Source organism: Schistocerca americana, chromosome 2, assembly GCF_021461395.2.
Source record: "Schistocerca americana isolate TAMUIC-IGC-003095 chromosome 2, iqSchAmer2.1, whole genome shotgun sequence".
Taxonomy (NCBI): domain Eukaryota; kingdom Metazoa; phylum Arthropoda; class Insecta; order Orthoptera; family Acrididae; genus Schistocerca; species Schistocerca americana.
The window spans coordinates 512,563,730-512,588,152 of NC_060120.1; the positions used below are offsets into that span (position 1 = coordinate 512,563,730).

The 24,423-nt window shown below is 36.7% G+C and overlaps 1 protein-coding gene across 1 annotated transcript in view; it reads right to left on the reverse strand.

The window, feature by feature from the left end:
* Positions 1–4,162: 4,162 nt before the first annotated feature.
* The window catches only part of LOC124595100 (sterol regulatory element-binding protein cleavage-activating protein), a 241,904-nt gene continuing 221,643 nt past the window's right edge, over positions 4,163–24,423 (reverse strand). Inside the window, exons 22-23 of the mRNA XM_047133693.1 lie at positions 13,301–13,363; positions 4,163–5,345 (exon numbers count right to left, since the gene is read on the reverse strand). Of these exons, the coding sequence (XP_046989649.1) occupies positions 5,166–5,345; positions 13,301–13,363 (243 nt within the window). The 3' untranslated portion in view covers positions 4,163–5,165. The remainder of the gene's footprint in view (positions 5,346–13,300; positions 13,364–24,423) is intronic.

Below are 24,423 nucleotides of genomic sequence, written 5' to 3' on the forward strand. Positions count from 1 at the left end.
AGGAACTGTGATAACTGAGAACTGTGATGATTTTGTATAAATGTGAACAATTTATTTTGTGCCACAAGAGTAATTAATTTTCCACTGTAATCGTGGGTGCTGGGTGCACAATAATTTTTCATACTGCAAAAACTGATCACTACAATCAATAGCAAACTTTGAAAGGAATAAAATGTGTGTATTAATGTCATCTAAAATTAGTGTTGTGTACACCTTTGCTCGAACACCATACCAACCTCATTTAAACTTCCAGCTTCAACATTTTCAAGATTAGTGCTACAGAGAACGAGATAACATTATCCAGGTCAGTTCCATCACACACTAATTAGGATTTCTTAATAAGAACAAACATTTGTCTTTAAATAGAAACTTTACTATAAAATACAACCTTTCTTCTGCTTAAGTCATCAATTCAATTCATTTAAATGTTATAAATAAATTTAGTACTAAAACAGTAGCCTCCTATGCATCAGCAGTCCAACTTTAAAAATATATAATTTAATTTACAATATTTATCTTCCATCCGCTATCTGGGATGATTCTCCAGTCTTAACAAGAATAACAATTCTTTAACACATTTAACAACATGCATATGCAGCACACATGGGTGAACACACACACACACACACACACACACACACACACACAGAGGATATACACAGGGCAGGGGGTGTAGCAAAGGTGTGCTGTGCTTAAATATTTGTATGCGAAATAAATGCATTATATTCCATTTGAAATCAAATGTAGCAATCACTACAGAAAATTATTATAAACTGATACATGCATTCTGTGTATCAGCATCAGCCCACACCTTTCTGTAGCACAGCCAATAAAATTGCACACAATGACGTGCAGAACAGTCTTTCACTTGAATAGTTGATAAATGGAGAGTTTCATGTTCAGTAATGTTAATCTGACATCAGTTACCCAAGTTCTTTAATTATTTTAATGGGGCGCAAGATTCCTCCCAGAGAATAAGATTTACTTTCTAAAAAAAGAAAGGAAGGAAGGAAGAGAGAAAGAAAGGAAACTAACTTAATGGATAGGAAGTCTTGAAGAAAGATACCTTATGTTACATATTTTGCAGGAATTCGAGACAATGATGTTAGTTAGAAAGTAACTTCAGAATAGAGAATGCTAGCTGATGGATAAGACTATAACGTATTGAAAGTTCCTGCCCACATCAAATAAATCAACTCGTATGTGTTTTACCTTGCAAAGAAGAAGCGCACACACATTCTGTTTCCATACAGACTGCTATAAAAATGTTTAATATGAAATTAATGATGATTTAACAGAAATAAATATTAAAGTAAGACCTGGATTTTACATTATCTCATTCTGATATTGCCCGTATGTTAGCAGTTTGATTGTCAAACATCTTACACCCCACATTTGGTGTCTGTATCACAAAAATTTGTACTTTTTTTACTACATACAAACAGCACAGATTTTGTCTTGCCATGTCTGCAGTAAGCAGTAACAAGTAATACAGAATCACATTCTTTCCTCCCTTAACAGTCTTTTATATTCTAAATGGATGGTGTGCCAACCACATTGCAAGAATATGACTAGTCTACTGCAAAGATGCCAGATTTACCCTTTTTGCAAGAGATTCACACTTTAAATTTTTCAATATTGCACAGTTAACACCTTTTCTGTAACTGCCTCTGCTTTTGCAGGATCTTAATTTTCTCAAACCAATGTATCTGAAGCTATTTTACTAGCGTTGTATAAGTCCCTTCAGTCTTTCAAAGTAAACATCACAAGAAAATAAAATTACACATTTCTGTCTTCATAAGACTCAACACATGCTAAAACTACTTATCTTACTAACTGGCTGCAATCTCCATCCATTATATACTGGAGATTTTTGTATAACGCAAGAAACCAAACAACTCCTGATTTTTTTTTCATAAGTTGGCATCTCACAAAGTAAAATGTAAAATACAGGTTTTACCATGCACAGAAAGAATCTAAAAAGTAACAGATTCTGTGTTGACAACACTTAGTATATATAACAAGATCTACAGATACTTAATAACAAATTCGATTTATGATGCGAAGCACTGATTAAAATTTTGAATTTATCCAATTTACAGTTAACACTTTGTACTCCGAAGCTTTTCCAAATTTGGTCCACTACCAGAGACAGTATCTGGCAAGTATTACCTAGTACTTCTTATTTTCTTTGTTTTTGAGGGGAAAAAACATACATCAAGTCACGCAAAACATATAACTGGCCACAAGTCAATATAAATTTCACAGGTTTGTGCATATATAAACACAGACATTCTTGACATTAACAGAATATCATTATGGATCCATGAAAAAAAGTGACATATTTGTGAATGTAGACTTTCCCAGCATATACAGCACTTGAAAACTTCTCAAGCTTCCATCCGTGTGATTGTCTAAATTCCAGAATTTCGATGCAACCACCTGAATGGAAACTCATAATGATTTCATCAAGTTACATATTGCCTTCCTTAATGTATTTTTAAAAATACTCTGAAAATAAGAAGCACAGCTTCTGACAAAAAGTCATACATTTAAAAACAAAAGGTGGAAAATAGCTAGACATTACACAAAGTAATCAGAATCTACAATATAAATGCTCGATAACCACCATTATCTACAGCACATATGTGAACGTTTCTCCTACAGTTATCACCATCATAAAATTTTTAAATCACTAGATTTCATTATCATACAACATAAATGGGAAGAAAACAAGAATAATAGAGAGAACAATGGATTATTACCATCTTTGGCTTTTTGGCATGATTCATATATGAATAAACACTTCATATGTCACCTGCAAATTTAACTTCATGCAACACATACATTCAGAAGTATGGACTTACGTGAAAAACTTTAAATATGTAGGTGACATCAATGTTTCAGCTTTCACATAAACAACTGCTCTTCTCTCTCTCTTACTTCAAATACAAAGTAAATAGAAGAAAATCTAAAACATCAATATACAGACAAGTAAAGGCACTTAAAACAGTTCTACAAAAAAGAATAAAAGAAATACCAACAAACCAGTAACACCCAATTTATTACTTCTTTCCTCTTTTGCTTCATTCACCACTGGATTCTGAGATGATAACCCTCCCCTTCATGCTCTTTCCATGTCTACAGCTTTCCCTTTATGAATATGTGTAAAAGTATTTGAGTTCAGAGTGTCTGAGACATTGCAATTGTTTTGGGTAAATCTATAGATGTTATAATATTTAAATGATAATCACAAAAAACATTTTCTAAATAGTCTAATTTCCACTGAAGTGTAAAAGAAGCAGCGTAAGACTTCGAAATCACTGGGCCATAATCGTCACTGTATTACTACTGGCCAAAATTTGATTTACTTTTGCTGTGAATCACAGAAAATCATACATTATAAAATGTAGTCAACGGATTTCACTTGGTTCTGACTCATTAAGATTTAGAATTTTACCAACACAAGAGAATTACTAACACCAATTGTTATGTGCTACGAGAGGGAAGAAAAATAATAAATAAATAAACTACATACATATACCTAAAATCAAAATTACAATTTGTTTAGCAAAAGGAAAGTGGAAAACTCTGTAGACAACACACAAATTAAAGAACACTGAAAAACTGATGTGAGATAATAACTCACACCCCAGGAGTAAAAAAGTGAAACTCATCACATTTAAAGCACTAAATAATGACCCCATTTGATATTTGGCACTACTTGCAGAATGTTAAAAATGAAGTCATTAGTTAAGAAATTCTCTCTCTCTCTCTCTCTCTCTCTCTCTCTCTCTCTCTCTCAATAATGCATGAATGGAGACAGACAAAATGAAATGCTATGGTAAGGTGTGGAATGGGTGTACTTCAGAACATCAGCATTAATTAACACTGCACTAAAGAAAGATACACTACAAAATATTATACAGGATATAATGCAAAATAAGGATAGTGATAACTGGTCAAAATCCAGCAACAGCTTGTACGTATATTCACTTTCTGGTAACTGCAGACAGTGGATTCTCAAATAGTGATACACTTTGGCATTGATGACTTACACAAACAGTAAAACTATTAAAATAGGGAAGCAGCAATATCTAACATGTGATCAGAAGAGAATCAAATCATGGGCAAGTGCCTCATGTTCAGTCTAGTGTATGATAAAGAAAAAGGCAGAGAGAAGCAATTATATGAACAAAATATATGGCATGGCCAATTTAATCTGGAAGTAACAATAAAATAAAGTTAGTAAACTGAGGTTTCTGTAGAAATGAACAGATGAATGATGGGAGGAGAGTGGGATACAAGATTCTTCACATTTCAACGCAAAATTCTTTCAGAAAAGATGCTCTAAAGAGAACCACAGGTTTCAACTTTTGTACTGCAATAATAAAGTTTCCTACATTATCTTAGGAACATAGTTAAGTAGAAGTCATGCAACCAAAGGTTTAACGAACAACACAATGATAAAGTGTGCCTGACGTGAGATGAAATTCCGTAGTGTTCATATATTTTAATTCATATCCTCCAAGTTATGGTGACCTAAAAATTTGCATGCCATCAAAACCACACAGTGAAATGGCATGAGTGAACAAACAAAGCTTTGTCAAAAGAGAATGCCGTATTTGACACTGGGGAATATGTTAATGCCAATCTTGACTTGAATCAACAACTTTCAAATCATCATTGCTGATGCTTTAACCAACAGAAACACGTCGCTTAACCTTATCCTATAATATTCTAAACATATAATCATGTGCCCTGATTTTAGCTAACTGCAAATGAATATGGAAAATGTGCTGATATAAACATACTCACTCAAACAACTTCTTCACACAATTATAAATAGATTTAAGAAACACACTTCCAAATTACAATAAAAACAAAAGACTAACTTGATCACAACACAAAACATTCCCATCCTAAACATGTATACGTGATATCAGCTGCGCGACAAGCATAATTCTGTCATGAATGTGTCAGAGGTTAACACACACTGGGAAAAATCAGTTTCACCCTTTGTGTCTTCTGAAATCTTGCTTTTCCACTCAGAATGTTCTGGAGCAACTTAGTGGGTGCAGATGACAATTTTCCTGTAATACACTTCCAGCTGCCTATAGTTTACAATTTTTTTAAAGTTAAAGTTATGTGGCAGACCTCACGATTTAATCAGTCTTATCACACGCGAGAGGGAACCGCACCACTCGGACTTGGCTTCCACAGTCACACGCTACTGAATCACCTGGGGCCAACAACACTAACTGTTTCACAAGAGCACCACCACCACTCAAGCGTACCACACGAACTGGTTCACCTGTCCGAACATCCCACACAATCAAGGAATCCTACAACACACACATAATTACTAATTAACTTTATATATAAACATTGTATTAGGAGAAATATTTATTTTTCATTATAATAAAACTAAAAGTATAACCAAAATATAGAAAAAAAATTATAAATTAAAAATGAAGTCTTAAAACAAGTTGATGAGTTTCTAGGGCAATAGACAACACAGCAAAAGAAATAAATAAAATGTACAACCAAAACAAAGAAAAGGAAACTGTACGAATCAACAATCTATATTTACAAAAGGGAATGTCCTGACTGATTCACTGAATGATCATACTCCAGTCAATAGAAACTTGATTTCTGGAGCGGGTGTTGATCCTACACTATAGGCATCGTTTATGAAGCAATTTTTCAAAATTACGCCCCTGAGGAGTTGAAAAATGGGATGGAAGGTTTTTTGAAACTATGTTGCTATTAAGGGGAAGTTTGAAGCCAGAACTATGGATATTGGTATTTCAGTTTTCGGTTGTGTGTGTGTGTGAGTGTGTGTGTGTGTGTGTGTGTGTGAAAATATTTTGTAATATTAAAATATTTTTAAACCAAAATCTATGAAAACTGGTATATGACTCCTTGGTTCGAATTAAAGAAATATGTTTTAGGGAATGAAAGTTTCTATGGAAACACCGTCACAAGAGCGCAAAAGGCAAGATGAACAAAACCACTCCCTCCAGCTACCAGAATCACTTTTTGGTCAGGGCTATGCTTCTAACGCCTTAATTAGTGGGAAAAGTTTAGGTGCTGCAATTTGTGAACTTGTAAAATTACTAGTTGCTGTCAGCTGATGTACACACACCAAGTGTCAAGGAGTCTGTGCATCGCCCACCAGAGGCGTTGTGTTTTCACTGGCTTAGTGCTCCTTAATTAATATGACTTTCTGTGACTGTTGTTCTTACAGACCAATTCTTTCTAGTTTTTTGGGACAGTTTGCATACTGCTGTTAACTTTTCAGTTGCTAATAAATACTAATTTCCATACAAGACTAATTTTGTCCTTCCTTGTGCATTAAATACAGTTCTTTCCTTCCTCTGATGTCGGAATTTATGTTGTGTACTTCAGCTAAATTTCAAGAACACGCCCAAATATTTATTGGGAGGGTAATCTTCTAGATGTTCCAGAACTGGTGACCCTGACATTGTTTCGCTGCTTTATACATTGGAAGAAAAAGATTTAACACGGCCAAATCACTGATGGATTGTACCTTCGCTCTCTCAGTTCGCCAAGCGCTTTCTATCCTACTAGCCATACAATCCAGTGCAGTGGTTCACAGAAGTGGAGGCCAGCCCTTTCTATGCAGATTTGTACTACACATTTGTAATCGTGATACGCCACCTACACTACAAATTTGCCTCACAAGTAAAAGTTGTTATCACAGACCCATCTGTGACAGATGCTTATGAAAAACTGATCCATAGGGTGTCACCCAACGAGAGAAACATATTTGGCAAGGTTCACATGAGGACATCAGTGATAGGAGGCCATCACAATACTTGAGGCAACTGAAGAGTACAGTGCCTGATAGTCTACTATGTACCTTGAGATGCAGCTGTCCATCACCTCAAGTGAAAGCCATTATTGCATTGCAACTGACAGGACCTTGGATGAAGTGGCTCAATCAGTGGACATGATATTTGACACAATAACACCTATACTGATGAGTGCAGTGACTGTGTCATGTAACAGCTTGTAGCCACCAATGGTTTCATGTGCGGATTATGATGTTCTGGCTGAAAAGTTCGATTTGTTGACAAAGCAAATTGGCGAGATGTTGACACATCAGGACCACAGCAAGGACAGAAACAGCTACCGGAGGCACTAAAGGAACCACTTGTCTACTACTTCCTCAAACTCTGTTACTGGCCAACCTCTTATCTGCTGGTATCACAGAAAATTTGGGGACCTGGCACATAAATGTACATCGCCATGTGCAGACCCAAACACCAGTGGTAGTCAGGCTCTGGCGCATCGAGCGATTGCCTAAATAAGTCAGAACACCTACTTAACAGTGACAATAATTCAACAATAATGACTTAAGACACGTTGCATCAAGCTCGACCTGGACTGTGACATGAGCAAGCATGGGATTTCATTATCACCAATATGTTGGGACCCATAATAGGAGGAGATTTCCTGACACATTACCAGCTGTTAGCAGGCATGGCAAACATGACTCTTGGGCAGTGTCACTGGCTTTCAAACAGGTTTGTGAAGGAATGTAGCTACACACACAGCTAAACTCGTGCAGACTTACTGCCAAAGTTCCTGCCATGGCACAACCATCTGGAGCACTGAAAGAGGTATGTCACTGTACATACATTAAAACTACAAACAGTCCACCCATACCTTGAATACCCAGACCATCTGGCCATAGCAAAAGCAGAATTCCGTAGTACGCTGCATAGTTTTATGCAACAGTCGAGTACTCCTTGGTCACTCAATTTCATTTGGTACCTAAGAAGTGTGCTGCATGGAGGCAACACTAGAACCATGCCAGATCATTACCTTGTAACAAGTTTGTAACTATGTGCTGAGTGGTGTGACCTTGTTCAGTGCCCTAGACTGGGGGAAGGCTTACACTTAGATTCCTATAGCCAAGGAAGACATAATGCAGACAGCCATAATTACTCCATTTGGCCTATTTGCTAATCATTTTACGATGTTTGGCCTTTGTAACGCAGCACAAACATGGCAAACGTTTATAGACTGTATTACAAAGACTCCCATATCGCTTTGCATACCTGGATGGCATTAACAGCATGTGACTGAGATGTTTCAACGATTACAGCAAAGTCTTGAACACCACTAAGTGCATTTTTGGTCATAAAGGGGCCAATTTTCTGGGCTGTGAAATCTAAATGTCAGGTTCACTACTGTTACCCACGAAAGTTGAGGCTGTCTTATGGCTCCCATGACTAAACACCTGGAACAGCATCCTTAATTTTTTACCACTGACATACACAACACACAGCCAAATTGCAGGAACCATTAACGGCTGCACTCAATGGCTTGAAGAGCAAAGACAACTCAACCATTTTGTGTTCGGACAGTATGATCTCTGCTTTCAAGGCAGTTAAACAAACAGGGACAACCAAGAGATCCGAGAAAAACTTGGGAGCTTTTACATCCAGGAGAAAACTCAGAATTTTTTAGAATACTGGGAATTTTTCATTGTTTTACTTTTAAGTTAATTTTTGTAATTTAGGCTGATAAGAACCGATACTCTAACAAAGGATATTACTGTATTCCGCTACTACAGAATAATACTGCAGCAATAAAACATAAACAAGAGAAAAAAAAAATGAAAATAAAACTAAAGTTGCAAAGGAAATGCAACACATACAATGACAGTGCTCATACAAGCGCCTGCCAACAGCAAAATGTGTCAAAGGCATCAGGAAGACTATACAATGCTTCATAACAACAAATTGCCTCCGATGAGCGTGACGTCACAACTGTCGACATTATATTCATCCGAGTAGTTGTGAGTGGGCGCATGCGCAGTTGAGTCCCATTTGAGTAGTACCTTCTCCCGCTTCTGACAACAGAAGTGTGGCTGTAAGCTGTGTAAACAGCCAGATGCTTCCCGGAAAAATTTTACTGGCGCATCCAAGCTGCCAGATTCAATCATGCGCAGCAGGCCAGGATCTATTGGATGGGAGGGGGGTTCAAATTCATATTCTTGAGAGGGACTAAATTCATATTCTTGAGGGAAAATTCAGCATACGTTGGCCTATTGATTATTCATATGATTTTGAAATGCATCCCTGTTGGTTTTTGAACATTTTTGAACACATTCTAAGTTGATGGTTGGTTTGTGGGGGTTGAAGGGACCAGACTACAAAGTCCCTCATTCAAAGTTGACATCTGAATGAATCATAGACAGATTTTTGAATGCAGGCATAGTGTACGTGATGTCACTGCCAGGGAAATCCAGGTCGCATCTAGAAATACATTTTCCTGCAGATAAAAGGGATGGGGCTACATGAGCTGAGTGGAATAAAGCCAAACAGGTGAATGACAATTGCAGTTTGTTTATGTGGCTGACTGGGTTTGCGAATGATCCACTTTGTTATAATTACTAGTGAAATCCATAGATTCAGACCACCCGAATGGAAATAAATGACTAAAAGGAATAACAAGTAAGAAAGATTATGTACTTCCTTCTCAGTATATCCAAGAAAATTATATTCTGGCAGAAAATTTTTGGCCAGATCGCTACACCAGTAAGGGCCAGTTGGAGAGTCCCCGGTGCTTAAGTTCTATTGTGGGAGCAGAGCGGAAAACATGTTGCACGAACACATAATAACGCCTAACTGGAGAATAAATGTGGGTAACTAGACCGGAGATTGTGGAAGGATTAATGAAGTTAACCAAAGAATAAGTTTTGACACTGTCAGGAACAATTACAGAAGTAGTGATGACAAGACTGATTGTTAGAATGAGGAAGGAGAAGAAATGGGGGCATCGCACAAAGTATGGAAGAATATGATGATTCCAAATTTATATCAAAATTTTGTACTACTACTTTTCGAACTCATGCTTGAAATGCTGGAGCGTATGAATAAAATGTGAAACTATTTCCTGCCCTAAAGCTTATTGCTTGTGTGCCAAAACAGTCTTGTTTGTTTGGTATGTGTTACAATTGCTACAATATTAGACGGGCCTATATCGTTTCATCTAGCAGACAGTGACAAAATATACTTAATCAGATTGAGAAATCATACCAATCTTGGGTACTATTTGTATTAACAGCTTTTTCAGTTTTAGACAATAACATTTAGATTTTTCATATAGCAAAAAGTTTGACAAACTTTGATAAGGTAATGGATTCTTTTGCAGAAAGAAAGGACACCATGTAAAGTTGTAGCAATACTAGAGAGAAAATATGCTATGATCTGAGGATTGAAGAAACGTGTACTGTCTTGCTTGTCTTTTATCTTTACTGGGTTTTTAGTATCCTATATTTAATTTTATGCCACACAAAGCAGCAAGTTATTAACTAATTGGCAATAAAGTGTGCAAATTTCCTGAAGAGTTCCTGTTCTCCTGGTTACAACTAATTCCATCCAGTATTAATTGCGAGTTTTCTTTAATTTCCGCTGCCCTGAATATAGTTTGATGGCATCCATTACAAAATATACACATTTGAATTCCATAGAGCGAAACATAGTGATGCTGCATGAAGAGGCAGGGCACTGCACTTCGGCACACTTGCGACCAAATAATATGTCTTACATGTCCACGAATATGTATGTTTTATATATCAGACTCTTTAGAAAAATGTGTGTTGCAAAATCAACAAATTTTTGAAAAGTTGATTTTCTTTTTCTTTTTCAAAAAATTTTTGGAGTCCTATCTCAAATGCTCGAGGGAGGGGGGTGCCACTATCTAGTATTGTCCAGTTCGGAAATACACTACTGGCCATTAAAATTGCTACACCAAGAATAAATGCAGATGATAAACGGGTATTCATTGGACAAATATATTATACTAGAACTGACATGTGATTACATATTCACGCAGTTTGGGTGTATAGATCCTGAGAAATCAGTACCCAGAACAACCAACTCTGGCCGTAATAACGGCCTTGATACGCCTGGGCACTGAGTCAAACAGAGCTTGGATGGCGTGTACAGGTGCCCAAGCAGCTTCAAAACAATACCACAGTTCATCAAGAGTAGTGACTGGCGTATTGTGACGAGCCAGTTGCTCGGCCACCATTGACCAGATGTTTTCAATTGGTGAGAGATCTGGAGAATGTGCTGGCCAGGGCAGCAGTCTGTATCCAGAAAGGCCCATACAGGATCTGACACATGCGGTCATGCATTATCCTGCTGAAATGTATGGTTTCGCAGGGATCGAATGAAGGGTAGACCCATGGGTTGTAACACATCTGAAATGTAACGTCCACTGTTCAAAGTGCCGTCAATGCGAACAAGAGGTGACCTAGACGGGTAACCACACCATCGCATCGGGTAATACGCCAGTTGGCGATGACGAATACACGCTTCCAATGTGCGTTCACCGCGATGCGACCATCATGATGCTGTAAACAGAACCTGGATTCATCCGAAAAAATGACGTTTTACCATTTGTGCACCCAGGTTCGTCGTCGAGTACACCATCGCAGGCGCTCCTGACTGTGATACAGCGTCAAGGGGAACCTCAGCCATGGTCTCCGATCTGATAGTCCATGCTGCTGCAAACATTGTCAAACTGTTCGTACACATTGTTGTTGTCTTGCAAACATCCCCATCTGTTGACTCAGGGATCGAGACGTGGCTGCACGATCCGTTACAGCCATGCGGATAAGATGCCTGTCATCTCGACGGCTAGTGATAAGAGGCCATTGGTATCCAGCACGGCGTTCCGTATTACCCTCCTGAACCCAACGAATGCATATTTTGCTAACAGTTATTGGATGTCGGGTCAACGCGAGCAGCAATGTCGTGATACGATAAACTGCAATCGCGATAGGCTACAATCCGATCTTTATCAAAGTCGGAAACGTGAAGGTACGCATTTCTCCTCCTTACATGAGGCATCACAACAATGTTTCACCAGGCAACAGAAAACAGGCATTACTGTGCGAGAGTAGCTACGATGACATAGGAAGCCCATATGTTCATACACATATAGTATAAAGAGATGTTACATGATGTCATAAAAGAAATGGGATACTACAAGAGCATTGGAATTTTGTAAGCCATACTAAAATGTATTGGCTCAAAGTGCACATTCATGTGTTCAGATTCACAATGAAGTGGGCCCCAACCTGATATTAAGCTTTACACTATGGTTTTCAGGATGCAAATTTTCTTGGAGTAGACTGTATTATCTTATGTTTGTATCTACATTATGGCATAATGCCACACATGCCAGAAGATGAAAATTTGCACTTGGAATTCAGTGAACAGTTGAAACTAGCCAATAGTGTGGAATGAACACTTTGTTTCAAATAAATTGACTGCCTCAGGGGAAAAGATTGATAAAAGTCACATTTATGTAGCAAACCAACAAAAATAACTTCATTTTCTGCTAGGCGACCGACTGCCAAAAACGTGGAAATAAAATAAAATCAGAAAACTGAAACTAACAACATATGTCAGTCTTCTATAGTTATGTGAATGTATTTTAATTCACTTGATAGCTCCCAACCACAGAAATCCATTTTGTTTTCATCTGACATGAGAAGTGTAAACAAAGAGGAAACAGAAATTTCAGTAAACATAAACACTGCTTATGTGGAGACTTAGCCCCACCCCACTACAACTCGGACACTATGCGCATGCGTGAATCTGGCAGCTTGAGCGGGCAAGAAAAATTTTTCTGGATAGCATCTGGCTGCTTGTTGCTACTGCTGATACAGCTAACAGCCACACTTCAAGTAGCTGGAAGCGGGAGAAGGTGCTGCCCATAAGTAATTTAACTGTGCATGTGCGTGAGCCAGCGGGCAACTGCTCAAATGGACTTAATGTAAACGGTTGTGACGTCACGCGCGTTGGCAGCAGTTTATTGTTATTAAGTATCCCATAGTCTTCGTCCTAAAGCCTTTGACACAGTTTGCTGTTTATCAGTTCTTACCAGCAAAATTACAAAAATTTAACTGAAGACTAAAACAATGAAAAATTCCTAGAGTTCTAAAAAATTCCCAGTTTTCTCCCAGATGAAAAAATTCCCGGGTTTTCCCAGATGTCCCAGAGTGTGTACACCATGCATACAAAGTCCTCTCTTCGGATCTCCATGCATGGGCTACTCAGGAGGATGTCATCATAAGGAAAACCAAAACTGGAATTCTATGAGTTGCAGTGTTGAATGTGAGCCTCCTTAACTGCATAGGTAGATTAGATAACTTTAAAAGGTAAACAACTAACAAGCACATTTTGTCTACTTATGAGATACAATAATAATGCTGTTATTTTACTGTTATCACCAGCATCACACTCACCTGTTTGCTTGTGACAAGCAAGTTATGAGTAAGCATAACAATACTTGGACAATAGGAGTTGCTCTGAAACAAGGGATAAAGAAAAGAATTAATGGGGTTTAAACACACACAAAAAACAGTAATTAAGAAACTGATGTACCTTTGTTTAAGATCTCACCCACTGGTCTGGTGGGGATAAAAAGGGAGGTGGGAGCAATTGGCAGATTCATATCATTCTCAATACATCGAAATTTGCAATTCAGTTATGTGTAGATGCAATGAATATCACACGAGAAAGTCAAAAATTAGTTCTCAGAATTTTTGAATACCATAAATTGATTAAAAGTAAGAACAACCAACATACAACAGAATGAATGTCATGAAAAAAATTATACAATGCACATAGTATATGTATCTCAATGGGCCTGTGCTAACTAAACAGAAAAGAATGTGGACAGACAACTGCCATTAGAGAACAGAAATAAATGATGCGACAATGTTTGAAAATTTTTCAAACCAAAAAGGGGTAACTTTTTTATCACATCCACATACAATAATAAATAGGAGATATAAGCAGACACGCACATTATAAATATTGAAAGTTTACAGGGAGAAACAATTTGGTGACATACGTATCCTTATTATTCAAGAAAGGGGAAATCTTAGCCCTCGACAACCCAAAGACTTCTCTTAAAGTAGTACAGCATTTCAAAGGCAGCAAAACAATAGTGAAAAACTTAGTGCATGTATTATCAAGTATCAACAATGGAAGTACAATCACAATGGAGAAGTAATACTGCAGTATGGTAATGAGAGACGATTTCAAACACCACATAAAATTTTTAGGAATACTGCTTGGTTACCAAAATAATGGTAAATTAGTGCCATGTTATGAATAATGAGTGTACAGATAATACAGCAACTGGCATCTTGCTTGACACGTTTGGAAAAGGTGATGACTACTCTTCTTCATGCAGGTAAATGATGGGCATCATAGAAAAGTGTGTGCTGTCTAATTGAATAATGTGAGTACATTCTCATACTGTTTGTAGACAATGCCTTATATCACTTGACGATCACTGAGATGGAATTTAAGATAGCAACCCGAAAAGTAGGGTGAATTTCTGTATCTGAAGACGGATAATTAATTTCACTTGCCTCTGTACAATGTAAGCAAGCAGGCTAGGAAGTGCAGCACAGAGATACATTCTTTTAGTCAAGTTGTGCCAAACATTTCTTTGCTCCCCAATTCAATTCAGTATCTCTTCATTAGTTATTCAATCTACACATCTAGTATTCAGCATTCTCCTGCAGCACCATATTTCAAAGATAATTCACCACTTTTCTGAACCGTGTATTATTTATGTTTCACTCCTGTACAAGACTAATTTCCTGATAGCTGATCGTGCAAACAACAATGGAAGCCATTCACAAGTGATAAAAGTGACAAGGATTCATTTGTGATATAATAGTTCTTTTTTGTTATTATTTTAAAAAATGGGTTGTGTTTCATGTCTTACAAAAGCTGATAGCATTAATTTTATACAGTATAATTGTTCAGTCACATACAGTATCTGCCTTGAAGCAGCATTCATCCTGTTACTGTTATTCATCTTTGAACTTGTAAATAAGATACTGAAATGAAACTTCCTGGCAGATTAAAAACGTGTGCCAGACCGGAAATTGAACCTGGGACCTTTGCAATACGAATGAACATGCACAACACTAGTGTAATATTATAAATATTTATTGTTTATTTTACAAACTGGTTTTTGGCCTGTTAAACCATCATCAGGCACAAAGATAAATGTATGTGGCAGTGAAATTTCTGTAGGATCAACGATTTTTAACCAGTGCGTCAACATCTTGGCAAAGACGGCAGAATTGTGTGTTCAAATGTGTAGTGCTTCTTCAAAAAACAAAAATAATGGGGTAAAAGTAAAGTGTATGCAAATTGTAGGAACGAAATTATGAAGTTAAATGAGTTTATTTGTAGCCTTGATTAATCAATAGTACAATGAATAGTGATATGTCAAAATCTCAAAAATAAATGAGCTATTTGGCTACCAAAAGTCCACTTCTTTTCTGCCTAAACTCAAATATGTGGGGTAAAATATCATAGTGTGAAAACATCAAACCACAGGCAGTTAAAAACAAATTTCACTTTCTTTATGCGAGATAAGGGATTGAACTAATACTGATAAGTAAAATTTGACATTCAAACCAACTGCGTTGGCCGAATTGTGAATCATGCTCTAAATTCAGGTTTAGGAAAAACAATGGCGATGAGAAACTGCATATAACATTGGAACTAATGTGAAAGACACTGTCAACAAAAATATACAACACCACAAATATGGAAGTATTTTTATGGACAGCCACGGAAAAAAACATGACAAGACTTTTCAAAGAACAAGGAAATTCTACACAATGGCTATTGTTAAGCCACGAGCATCAACAAAAAATACTGGTGTCAATCTACAAGAAAATGTTGACAAAAAACGATTATGTGGTGTGCATAGTGGGTGCAAATGATTTTGCAAAAAAATGAAGCAAAGTGCAGCAGAACTAAAGAAGCTCTTAGAATGTAATAAATAACTTAATACTACTGTTACAACATTACCACATAGATATAACTAAATGTATCAGGCTCATGTGAACAGAGGAATACAAAAAAACTAACATTAAAATAAAACACCACCACTGCTTCCACAATAATTAGGTTGACAGTTTTCAGAATGTTTGTTTTTCATTCCGTCAGGGCATCTGCAAAATTTTGATAAAATTACACCAATCGCACAAATTACACCAATCACTGTTAACACACCAGTGAGTGACTGATGCCCTCTCTTTTGCCAGGAAATGTCTAAGCCTACTGTAAGGTCCCTTTTGTTGACACTGTCATTTACATTAAAGGCTTCAAACTGCTTGGTGCATAGCTTCCACCACAGACCCTAATGTTTTATTGTAAACACTAAATTTTGTGGGAGGCTTTTATAAGTTCATAAGACTTCACATCATTTGTCCTGCAGTTGCACCTTTTCCAATAGAGCGAAGGGCATAAACCAGTCTCAAATTAAATTTAAATAACTTTCCTGACTCACTCTGCACAGAGTGATAATTAAAAAATATTACTTTGTAATCACACATATCACATGATAGGTCCCCCCCCCCCCCCCCGCCCATACAAGGCCAACATGTTGCTTGATTTGAAACTCAAGACCTTCCTGATTACAATTCTTACGTCTGATATAATTTTTAAAAATATCTGACAGTACACTTACGTCAAATATTTCATTTACATTGCCTGAGACATTTTATTGTAGCTGTCTTCACCAGTATTTAGTTTCCTCTTGGATGTATTGCACTGGGAGGAAAATGCCTCACTATCTGCTTCAGACCTAACCTGTACATTTGCAGAAACGTTCTTCCCTTTGTCTTCCCACTTTTTAAATGTTCTATTACTCACTCGCGCCATTTTTGCTAAAAGAAGTGATATTCAAAGAAGAATGCACCCACTCTGTCTACCTATTCAACACGCTTCAGAACAACGCACTCAAGACTGCGTTCGAAAACCACACAACAACAAACTTTGATGTACAACTGTCTCATTTTCTTCCAGAGCTGCCATCCTCTGCATACAATCCCTATCACTGAGGAAAATAGAGGGAAGTTCAAAATATGTAAAAATCTTTCTCCAACAAACAAACAAAAACAACTTGTCAAATGGGTCAGCAAATGCCCAAGAGGAACACTGCAGACCCTTTTTATTTATTTATTTATTTATTTATATTAGAGTAATTAGAGTTAAGGTAGATGCATTATTCTTCAAGCAAATTAATCAGAAACTCAGTAAAATTTTAACATACAAAAAACAAAAATTTCATATTTCTCACATTTTTCACCTTTTGGGTTCCCTTCAGAAATAAACTGCACTTGTTACAGGTTTTCATGGATGAATATAATCGAGATGTTCTGACAATAACAGAACATGGCTTAAAGCAGGATGAAATAAAATGGCTATTCCCTGGTAAGATGTTACTGTAGCCAGCACCAGAAAGGGGATGGGGTAGCTCTTTATGTCAGTCAAAATACTGAAGTTGAAAACTTGTTTCTCAAACAATGTTGCAGACTATGGCACTTGAATTAACTGGAACTGTGATGCATTATGAAGACTTCATGAACAGCACAATGAAACACAAAGAGGTGGGTGTCTATCGATCACCAAATGGAGAGTTGGATCATTTTTTCAACAGCCTCAATAAGATAATTGGTCAGCTTGCACCCAGTAACTTCACAATAACGGTCAATTTAAATATTGATACAAAGTCATGTAAAATCATCAGATTTACTAAATTCCTATAATCTTGTAAACATGATAACAAATTTAACCTCTGGTAGGAGAGACTACGGGAGTAATTAGATATTATTATGTTCAGAAACACAGAACTCCACTTCTCTGATCATCATTGCCAGAAAATTGATTACTTTAATGTGGATCCACCAGAAATTGCAAAAATAATTCAGCAGAAACAAAGCCTAACCAGTATGAACATAAACCATTTCAAAATATGCTAGCTACAGAGAATTGGGACAGTGTCTACCAGTTAGATAGATCAAAATAAGAAATGGGATTAATTCTATTCAATTCTGTTAAGACATTTTAATTCTTGTTGTCCAACTAAAACACAAACAATACTCAATCAGTGAGGGGGAAAAAAGAGCTAAATTAAAACTACCAACTAGATCAATCAAGGTTAGTATATCCATGACCTCTATATACTATACAAATCACCTAGGTGGCACATTTTCAAAGAAAAATACACCAGTACAAACAAAATTTTCAAATTAGAACTCCTAAAAAGTTTAGAAGACAAGTCCACAACAGGCCAATAGCACAGTCAGCAAATGTAAGGTATGCCTGCTGGAACCTTATTATTAAATACCGTGAAGCGTGTATGAACACAGAAGGACAGCAATAAATATCAGAAATGAAGGTCAAGACCAAAAGCGTGTTTGGCCAAAAGCGTGTTTGTAACATTTTTAATAAACATTTTACCTCCCCAACTGGTACCATAATTCGGGATACAGATCCACTCAAAACCCCAATACACTGCTACATGACAGATAAGGGCTTTGATTTTGAAAGAAAAAAAATTCTACAGCTAAGAAACAAACACTGAAGTGGTTTGGATGGTCTTTCCAGCATAACAATTAAAAAATTGTGCAAATGTTGTGGTTGAACCAATTAATATCTCAACAGTTGTAACAACAAAGAAGGTATGTTTCCTACTGCACTGAAAAGGAGCATTCTCAGACCAATATAAAACAGGATCAAACGATGAAGTGTGACATTACAGACCAATATCTTCAATTCTTACTTTTAGAAAGATTTTTGAATCCTTGCAGTTGGCACAGCTAGTGCATTTTTCGCAGAAACCCAACATGGATTTTTAAAAGAACAGTTTAAAAGAACAGTTGCCACAGAATTTTTACACCAAGTCTATAGCTATCTACATGGGGTAACACTCACCTCACAAGAATTAATAATGATGATGTCACAGAAAGAGGTGTCTATTGGCTTTAATGATCGTATATTCTTCACAACACATGAAGTGAACATTATGTTAAAAACAACAACATTCGTCTCGATTAAAGAAAATGGGAAGTTACACTTTTTCTTTATTGCAGGGTACATTAAAATTGAAATTATGTTGTTTATAATGTGTAAAGCTCTACATTCATATAGACTGGGCTGTGGATAAGGAAGACATTAATGAATTTGCCAGAACTAAACCCGATACTGAAAAACCCTGCACGTGAGATGACTTGCTGATTTATAAGCAAAAAACAAGCAGAAGCCAGCCAGCACTAAATCCATTTAATGCATATATTCAACATTTTTCATGAAGTGTTCTGACGATGTAAGTTTGTTTTTAGGAACTCTGAAAACTAGTTTTAGGAGGAGATGTTCTGGAATTAACCCTTTCGCTGCTACAGGTGCACTCCCTACATTCCAACCTGAGCACCGTTTTGTTATGGCTACCCCCTGCTCACCAAGCACTGCGTCCTCCGAAGACAGATGGTATTGCGGCCACTGTTAAGTACTTATCACCCAATTTGAAGAAAAGTTTTAGGTGAAGAAAAAACTGATTTTTAGACATCTTCACTCAATAAAGGACTGAATTTCTTTTCATTATTCATCATAGTTAATGTGCCACAACAAATTAACCAAATGCTGCACAAAATTTTAAAGAGTTTGTAGAGTTAAAAACACCTTGTGTAAACTAGGGGTATGGTTGAGTTTAGCTCATACATTGCACTGTATGAAATGTAGATAATACATTGAAATTTTATTTACAACTGAAACCAGACCATTATCTCATTTAGTTCTTGAGTTATCGATTTTCATATCAAATGGGTCGTCGCATGCAACATGCACATTTCTGTCCTTCAATCACAACAGTCACAACAATCATCACATTTTATAAACTGTTCAAGATATCAAAACAAGGTTTCTTTGCAAATGACAGCATGCAAAGAGACAAATATGTTGTGCGAGTTATGATAATGGCTCAAAATGTTTTTATTCACTGAGATACAGAAGTAACTTGTCTGCAGCAGTGAGAGGTCAGTGGAACAGGACATATAAACACTCAAACAGCACTTCAGGAAAACCCAGGTGTAGAAGTTTAAATACATCTTCAGCACCTGGGGAGCAGTGGGGCTGGGAAGTTAACTTGTCCACAGCAGTTAAAGGATTAAAAAGAGTGTATAGCCATTCTAGCACATGAATTAAAGTGGCAACACATTCAGTATACTTTCTACAAATATATGCTGTCTCAAAACACCAGCGCCTTGAAGATTTCTCCAAAATGTTTGGGTATTGGCACAATCTGTCGTAATAATATGATGAAAATGTCATAATTGTGATTAAAGATGTACTTCAACTGAAGATAGTCTTGTTTGACAAAGAACTGTCCTAAAAGAATTAGCTTGTAAATTTTCTTTTATACTTTATAGAAGGCGGAGACTAAGTTATCTTTTAATTCTTTTTCAAATGTGTCAGTCTTTTCTATAGTTTTTATTCTGTGTGGTAGTTTGTTTTACCTGATCACCAACATGTTTTGAATATTTTATGACATTTGTGTGTTTCATGCTTAGTTTGTGAATTACTGACAATGACAAGTCACTGTTGAGGGAGCACTCTTATATATACATAACTTCAAATATTACAGAACATATTTCAATTAAATTAATATAGAAGTAACATAATCTTTTAGAAAGGGGGAAAACTATTGGAGGTGGCAAGAGGGAACCAGCAATCAACAATTTTCCACTTCACATTTCTACACTCATAACCATTACACCATGACGACGTTCACAACTTTACGCTCTATGCTGTAACTTAGACCATATAAAGAATTGAATCATGAATATATCATTGTGTGACATTTATTTACAATAAATCGTATGAAAATTACATGTTTTTATAAATCTTTGATACTGTAAGTGATGTCAAAATGACATCACATGTGCACAAAGTTTTGTGAACTATTACCCTTTCTTAGATAGACCCGCACTGCATGCTAATGAAATCTGATAGCAGTTCCTGCAGTTGTTGATACTGAGTGTGACGTCATGTTCGCAGAAGTCTTGTGACACGTTACACATCTAGATGAAGGAAAGCATACTGTGTGCTTATTTTTACATCTCCCAAAGGTTTCTTTCTCCTGCAGAAACCGAAGACCTGCAACGTCATGCACACACCTCTTGAACTCCTATCTATTTATGCTGATGACCCAACCCTAGTGCTTTAAGGTGACACTGAGGAGGGTACAACATATTTTTCAATACACGTGATATCTGAGATAACCATTTTAGTAACCAAGGCCTAAGAGTAAAAGTATCATAAAATCACAGTTACTAGAGTTCAAAGCAGATATTAGTTGAATTATGTATACAGATAATTAAGACTGTAAATTCCTTGGTCTGCACTTGGATGGCAATCTTTGGTGGGAAAACTGGGTACCTGGGAAAATAAGCAGTGCACTGTATTTGCTTAACCAACAATCCAAAATCACAGACAATAAAATACTATAGACAGTGTACTATGGGACCATTTTCTCCATTTATAAGTGATAAGAGAGAGCTATGGGAGTGTGGTGCTGATGTGCACTTGAACAGAACACTGGTGCTACAACACTGTATATGCATAGATTTGTCACATTTCTATAAGTCATCAGGGTGACACCCAGATGCTAGACTGCACATAATCACAACACAAGAAATAAGATAACTTATTACAGATAAAGAACAAAATTAAAAGTAACAGACCATGTCTGTATACCAGTAGCTCAATGTAGTACAAAAAAATTGACAGGAATTATAGGAGCATATGCCGGAGATCCATTTAAAACAAAATTAAAAACTGTAAATGTCCGTATTCACTGGAAGAATTCTAAGCTGTATATATTTTATACTAAACCTTCGTACATAAATATGATACGTAATATGCCTTTGTAACAATACAACATTTGCAAAAGCTATCATTAGATGACCACACAGAGAAACACACATACAGGGTGTCTCTCCTAAGAGTTGTCAGGTGCATTTTCTCTGCTGTTTGTGTAGGTATTTGCAGTTTTGTTTTTGTATTGAGTACTTGGAGTCAGCCCCAACAAATGGTGTTCATCAGTTCTTTCATTCAATGCTCCTTGTTGATGGAAATAGTCTGTTTTCTGTTACAAACAAAATTATTTTCAAAGTGGAATTTTACATGTCCATTTCATAAAGCAGTCCCAGATTATTCTAGTGTGATATTCGTTTTATCGGAATGTGTGAACAGGGACAGTGCAACTCGAAGAATAACCAATGCTCCAGTAGCGACAGCACTGCCTTGGCTCGCATTGACTGCCATCACCAAGCATGTAGTGCTACTGAGTTACTACTGGACTGCTATGTATTCTTCATCTTTTACTCTCCCTTTTAACACATACTGATAAAACAAATATCACACTACACTAATCCAGAATTTCTCTATTGAATGGGCATGAAAAATTCTGTTTGAAAAAGAATTTTGTTTGTAATGGGAAACAAACTGGTGCTATCTGTTAACACCGGGCTTTGAACGAAGAATGGGACACTCACTCAGTAATTGTAGGGCTGACTCCAGCTACACATTGCGAAAACAGAACTGCAGATATCTGCTGAAACACCAGTGAAAATGCGCCTAACAACTCTTAGTAAAATGTGATGTAAGATTATGTACCTTACATAAAATGTGTGAAAAATTATCTAATGAATTATATAAAAATTACAGTAATTGTTCTTAGGAGATAATAAACTGAACAATAAACTTTGGGGTCCTGTTTCAAAGGAGTGGGTGAACAAAATTATCTTGTCTTTAACATATCCTGTAATACAAACAAATATGATATACCAGTGAGATTAAGAAGGTAACTGAAGCAGCTGTGATCATACAAAGTAAAAATTTTAAAAGAGCAAGTGAAATTATACTAACTGAAATAAAGGGAGAAATGGGGCATGAGCTGAAAGGGCAATTAGCAAAATGGCCTGCACGGGCAAATGGACATACATTTCTTACTGCCATTATTTCAAGGCCTATGCCAAACAAGAACGTCGCCTTAATGCTTTCCACATGCGGTGCCTGAGATCCATCCTCGGAGTAACGTGGAAGGACCGAGTGACCAACGAAGCAGTGCTATCTAAAACTAACTGCAACAGTATTTCAGCTATCTTGAAGCAGAGACAACTCCGCTGGCTGGGACATGTCCACTGTATGGATCCTGACAAATTACCACATGAGGTGATGCTTGGAGAGATCTCTATAGCCAAAAGACCTGTAGGACGTCCTGTATTGAGGTTCAAGGACTCCTGTAACCGAGATATGGAGAGCTTTGGAATCGACACAAACAAATGGGAGGCATGGGCTAGCATGAGACCAGAGTGGCATGATGATATATCATCTGGAATGTCGAAGCATGATGAAGGCTTGTTAGACAGATTAAGGCAGAAAAAGCTTCACAATGCTACCACTGCTCCTGCCTCAGCAGCCAGATACACTTGTGATAATTGCGGCAAGAGATGCCGTGCTGCCATTGGCTTGACAAGTCATATGAAAAAATGCAACCCATAAACACACAGACACTGCAACAATCATCTACCAAGATGTCGTGGCCAATATATTTCAAGGCAGTTCATCTCTCTCCCTTTAACGTACGTGTCAATTTCAGTCCTTTTACATCCACTGGAGTTCAACATATTGGACAGTGAAGTAAGTCAGGAAGTTAATGACGTTGAGCAGAAAACTAAAATTAGTAAACTATTCAGTGATAAACAATTTTCAAAACCAGTTAGAAAGCTAAGTTTGCAGACTGTGTAAGGGTGATTTCACCTCAAATCTTACAGTTCATGTCAACTCATGAATTTCTCTGGGAAAAAATATACTAGACCTCTATATCAGAAGTGTTAAGAAACAATGTACTTTCGTTTTATCTTAATTTTTGTACATGGTACGATCATATGAAAAATGTATATTTAGCAAATAATTCTTAAAACGGTAGAGTACATTATATACTGAAATTTAGGCGCCACCTGCACCCTTATGGGCTTCCTTTAATTTACAAATGTAAGATGAAAATAGGAGATTTAATTAAATTTTTCCAATGAAAAATTTTTTTTGTTCCTAACTTGGAGAGTCACAGAATCTTTTCTGTCATATCACCAGATACTACTGATGCCATTATAACCAATATCTTCTCTGCTCCTGCTAATGCATTTTTAAGAGTTTTTACAAATTATTTACTCAAAAATGCCCATCCAAAAACTTTCGAGAATTACACAAAATATTATTTGGTTAATATGCAAATAGTCAGTGCAAACACAGTGGGCAATATTTTTGTGTGTAAAGTACTAAAAGTTTTTCAATATGCTGCATATTTCGCATCAGTGAATTTCTAGTATAAGATATGCACGTTGACAACACTGTTTCAGTGGTCTTCTGTTTATAACAAACGAGTGAGAACTTTCACATAAACCATTTTGCATCAAGTTTTGTGTTTGATTTGAACTTTTTGTTAGATAGAATGTAAATGAGGAAATGCAGTAGTGCAAGCGTGAGA